The sequence below is a fragment of the Pinus tabuliformis genome, chromosome 5_2 (genome assembly GCF_031772625.1).
Source record: "Pinus tabuliformis cultivar Carrire ecotype Pingquan chromosome 5_2, CPIR1, whole genome shotgun sequence".
Taxonomy (NCBI): Eukaryota; Viridiplantae; Streptophyta; class Pinopsida; order Pinales; family Pinaceae; genus Pinus; species Pinus tabuliformis.
The window spans coordinates 1,012,338,848-1,012,344,491 of NC_142306.1; the positions used below are offsets into that span (position 1 = coordinate 1,012,338,848).

The 5,644-nt window shown below is 30.9% G+C and overlaps 1 protein-coding gene across 1 annotated transcript; it reads left to right on the forward strand.

Annotated features, from left to right (window-relative positions):
* The first annotated feature begins 680 nt into the window (after positions 1–680).
* Positions 681–1,698, forward strand: LOC149162700 (uncharacterized). Its single transcript, XM_089435770.1, has one exon. It carries the CDS (start codon positions 794–796, stop codon positions 1,463–1,465), a length of 672 nt encoding a protein of 223 aa, XP_089291896.1. The 5' UTR covers positions 681–793; the 3' UTR covers positions 1,466–1,698.
* Positions 1,699–5,644: the final 3,946 nt, after the last annotated feature.

Genomic DNA, 5,644 nt, shown 5'->3' on the forward strand with positions numbered 1-5,644 from the left:
TTAAATTTCACTATCAAATATTGAAAATTATAGTGGATGGTATATATGAACTAACCCATTCCATTCATCGTCAAAATTTCATTATAACTGTACGGCAAATAAATTTACCTTAAATTTCATCGGCCGTCCATTGATTAATAATTCACCATCAAATATTGAAAATTATATAGGATGGGACATATCAATGTCAAAGTTAAATTCTATCATTAAATTAGTTTAACGTATTAAAATTGTAAAAAACTTTTAATTCGATTATCCATTTTTTACACAAAAATTTATTATAAAGATATTTGAAATGTATAATTTAATTTAATTATGAAATTTTTTTAAAATTAAATTAAAATTTAAAAGTGTTTAGATTTTTTAAAATAATTTTTAATATAAAAATAAATTAAAAAAAATGACACCCAAAAAAATCCCAAAAAATTTAGGGCCAAATTGACCAGACAAAATACCCAACGCCATTTGGAAAATGTTAATTGTGAGGTCACATATAGGTTTAAGAGTCTCCATAATTCCGACATGAAACATATATGTTTGGCGGATGGATCTCAATGTTGTGTTGCCAAAAGGGTAGCCAAGTTACTTGGGCCGAGAATGTTCAGCGATTATCCCTTTCCCTTTCCCTTTTTATATGCTGACATAAGCCTCTGAATTAATTCTTCCTTTTTACTAACACACGGCGTCTTATCTTTCCACCCCTGCAAATACAGATAAATAGAGATCGCACCCCCCTTCGCTTCAAAGTTTTTGGGCCCCCTCCTCTTCCTCTTTTTCAGGTTGTTTGGATAGCATGGAGTATGGAACCTATGACTTCTCAGTGCCTGGTTTAGATTATTCCCTCCTCAACAATAACGATTTGCTATTCTTCAATAATGTGAAATTCCCATCTGAGAGCAGCGGGAATTTCAATTCTCTGCTCGGAACCCCAACTTTGTTGCCCGATGTCCTCCACAACGCTCCAATGTCGACCCAATCGAACGCTGTGCTCTGTTTCAGTGAAGAATATAATGCACCCAATTCGACACCAGACAGCGGTTGCACAAGCGGGGCTTCGGCTTCGGCTTCGGTTTCCAAGCAGGAGATTTCATTTGCGTCAAAAAAGAAGAAGAAAACTCAAAAGGTTTCACAGAATACGAACAAGCTGTCGGTGGATCCTCAGAGTGTTGCAGCCCGCCATAGGAGGCACAGGATTAGCAAGAAGTTCAAAATTCTGCAGACTCTGGTTCCCGGCGGAACTAAAATGGACACTGCCTCTATGCTGGACGAGGCCATTCAGTACGTCAAGTTCCTCAAGACACAGATCTGGATTCACGAAACGATGGGTTACGGGTACCCCATGAATGCCAATTTAGCCAACGGGGAAGGATTTCAGAATTTCACATCCATTTCCTCTTACTGTTCTGCACCCCAGCTTGTACAGAGAAATGCAATTGACTATAATGGTGTACCCAACGGTATGTAGAAATAAATCAGTATGTGGCATTTCTCTTTGTGATTTAGCAAATTCCCAAATAAGATCCCTGGTTTTCCTAGACTCTGTTCTATTGTATTCTATGTGCCTCATGGGCCTGCCATGCTAATCTATTTATTTGGAAGGCAGCCTATACTAATTTCATGACAGTTGTATACTAATCCTTCTGCATGACCTTGGTAATGTTATGGATGCCTCTGTGTATTGATATGTAATCTCCTGTGTATATGGTGCTCCTGTTTGTTTTGTTTTCTCTGTGAGCTGCGTTTGTTTGCAGAAATCACAGGCATATCATGAGTATTGAAACCAATTTTTCAATGCCAGTGGACTGATAGTTAGCACAAATTGGGATAGGTTGGAGTGTTAATAATGTAACATTACCCTTGCAGGTGTGCCACATATACAACGTATTGAATTAAAACATATTAAAGTTTTTTGAGTAAGAGTGGAACAGCTCCTGTAGAAAGGCACATCTTAGTGCTGGTGGTAGAGTCATGGGTTGATTTTAAAGTTAATATGTAAGTTTAATTTTGCAAATGTGAATCGAGTCTTAATTTAATTGAACTGTTTTAACGATGGGTTCAAAAAAGTAGCTGGCCTATGTAATATAATGTAATATCTTTTAATCATATTTATGTTCTAATTCGAATGGTTTAGGATGGGAGTATAATAATTTTGTGGGAATTTGAATTAATTTCATAATTTACATAATAGGGTTATAGACAATTGAGCTTACTTTAATAAAGATGGTCTAAAAATATAGAACAATATTTAGGAATTTCAAAACTAGATACCTCTTCAAATTCGAAGGTTTTCACATTATGAATGCCCATCTGTTTTAATAATTTAAAAAAGATTGCTGATGGTTCTGTGAAATTGTTAAATATCTGTCTGTTTAGATTGTTGATGGTTCTGAGAGATTGTTAACTATGTTATATTTGATGAACACAGCACTATGTTAGGTCATATTTGATGAACAAAGTACCCAGCCAGGGAATCAAATACCATCTTGATGGATTTATTTACAGTGTCTGTGGGTTATGGATGATTTAGTTCAAGTTGAAACATGAAAGAATGGTTGTTTTGTTTGTTTATTTGTTTTTTGGTTTTTCTTTTCTTTTTTAGATGGGAAAATCTATCATAACTCAGTTGTCAAACCAGTGGTGTCGACAGCTATCTCTAACTGTTATCTACAAATGTAGACTGACTCATCGCCATTATTAAAAGAAAACCATAGCCACCTAAAATAATTCTCTGAATATTTGAAAAAATATTAACAAATTTATTTGAAATAACAGTTCTCTCTCTCTCTCTCTCTATATATATATATATATGTGATGCCACTCAATTTATGGAACATTAAATATATTATTACAAATTAAATACTATTAACCCAATATCACAAGGTATTAACATGTTGGTGGGACTGTGGAGATCCGTGTATAAGAACTCTCATTATATCAATCTATACTCTAATGACATGACATGTGTACTATAATATGAACATTATATAAAAATATTGTCATCATTCAATATTAAATAAATAATTATTAACATGTTATTATTTTTCAATGTCAATTATATATACATATATATAAGATATTTATTTACTAAAAAATGTTTAATTATATTAAAAAATAAAAAATATTAATCACATATTCATATAACTCATTTTACGATTTTATTATGGTTTAAAATACTTATAACACATCATAACATTAAAATATTTTATTAAATTAAATTACAGAAAATGCAAACTATGCAGCCTTCTTACAGATTACATACTATTAATCCAATATTAACTTTACAGATTACATACTATTAATCCAATATTAACCTTTACAGATTACATACTATTAATCCAATATCAAAAAATATTAACATGTTGATGAGATTATATGGAAATACGTGTATGAGAAATTAATAGAATCATCGGGATATAGACAGTGTCGTGATAATTATCTATTTCTCGTCAACTTTGGGACATTACTTGTCTTAATACATGGATTTTTGAAGCAAGGTATTCCTTGCTGTCACTGTACCTTTATTTATTAGGAATTTGCTCAGAAATGATTGCTGGTCACTGTAGCATTCGTAGGTACGTAACTAGGTGGGACATTTTTCCTTGACCTTTGGAATCTCGAGGTGATAAAAATAGAACTATTTTAAATCAATATTTAATTATTTATTTATTATTATAAGTTTAAGTTGTGAATTTTTTATAAATTTAATGTTCAGAATTGAATTTATATCTATAATAAAAAATCAAGTTTAAATAATAAAAAATAAAGTTGACCAAAAAGTATTTTAATTGAATTTTAGTTAAAATTGACAATGGTTAAAAAACAATATGTATATTTTTCTGGTAAAACAAAATATATCTGGATTTCATGCCAAGATGGTTTATAGAACAATAATTACATGTAATCAGAAGGTATTTATCACTATTATTATTGAAATTGATGCATTAATATAAAGAAATTTATTTTAGAAATTAAATGGCATAACCTTATTTATATGTTGTCATTTTCCATCTTTAAAATTAATATGGATGGATGAAAAGTGTAAAATGGTGTTTCTCAACTTATATTAAATACTTTATTAAATAATGAAAGGATTAGTAAAAGATGAATGGTCATAGTTGATCATTTTATTTATGATTAATTGTGGTTGAGCATAATTCACTATATATAGAATTAATTGACTATTATTTAATTATATTTAGACATATAATTATAATTAATGAAAATTGATTTATAATTGAACAAATTAACTTTAATTAAATACTAATGATAATATCATTATAATTTTGATTTCAGTCTTTCGGATTAATCACATCGCTAGGATTTGGTCGATGTTTCGAACCAACTAACTGTCTGAGCAACATAAATGACTTTGGCTTCAAAGAACTACATTTTCATTATAGACATATCATTTTAGTGGTCATAATTATAAAGCACTTCAAATTATTTTCTTAGGTTTTAATTGGTTTCACATATTACACTTAAGAGATTATGTACGATAGAAAGCACTTCAATTTTTTTTCTTAGGTTTTAAGTGGTTTAACGTATTATATCTAGAAAATATGGAAGACAAAATTATTAGATTGAAGATGAGTTGCAATTCACTAGTCAAACAATTACTCACTCAGAGATTGCTTCACTTACACTTACATTGACCAAAGCCAACACTCAACTACATATATAGGATTACAATATAGTTGAACAAAATCCCAAAATATAGGATCTAAAAACTAACAAAGACTAATTAGGACAATCAGTCCAAACAATTCTCTAACAATACATAAAAAGTCTAATATTAGGAGATTCTAGATTTCTCCATTATTCACACTCACCTTAAATGGAGAAATGTGTTTTCTACCACACCCAATTGATTCCTACATCAAATTTTGCCAACAATATCAATTTCGTAGGATTGCATCTTTTCACTAACAAAATGATAGTGAGTCTCAATGTGTTTTGATCTTGCATGGCATAGACATGATTGAGGTTTGATTATCACATTTGATAATTGTTAGTGATTTTTTTTACTTCTCCCACATCTTCAATAACTCGCCTAAACCAAATTGTTTTACAAGTAGCATTGCACAAAACCTTGCACTGAGCTTCAGTGGATAACAAAGAAACAACTAGTTGTTTTTTGTTGTTCCATGCCACAATCCCAGATCTTGAGGTTCATCTTTTGTCATCATTACTTCTCGCCCAATCTAGATCAGAATAACTTGCCAACTCAACATCAAAATCATCAGTATATTTAATACCAAAGTTAATAGTTCCTTTCAAATATCGAAGGACTCTCTTCGTTGCTTTCTAATGGATTTCAAAAGGCTTGGCCATGAACTGACTTAGGATGTTGACTATATGTACCATATTTGGTCTAGTTTCCACCACCTGACGATATAGTGTACCATCCACCTTTTGTGTCCCATCATCATTGTAGAGTTTGACATTATCTTTTAAAGGTATTGATACTACCATACATTCATCCATTTTGAACCTTTTGAGTAGCTCTCTTATATATTCTGTTTGTAAATAATATTTAACCAAATTTTCTCCATATTTCAAGACCTAAGTATTAATGCAATTGACCAAGGTCTTTCATTTCAAAAATGTCAGTGACAATTGTCTTTTAATTTCATCGATTAACTTA

Bases quoted from the DNA above. Each gene is read 5' to 3' on its own strand.
- LOC149162700 (XM_089435770.1), top strand. From the start codon at position 794: ATGGAGTATGGAACCTATGACTTCTCAGTGCCTGGTTTAGATTATTCC.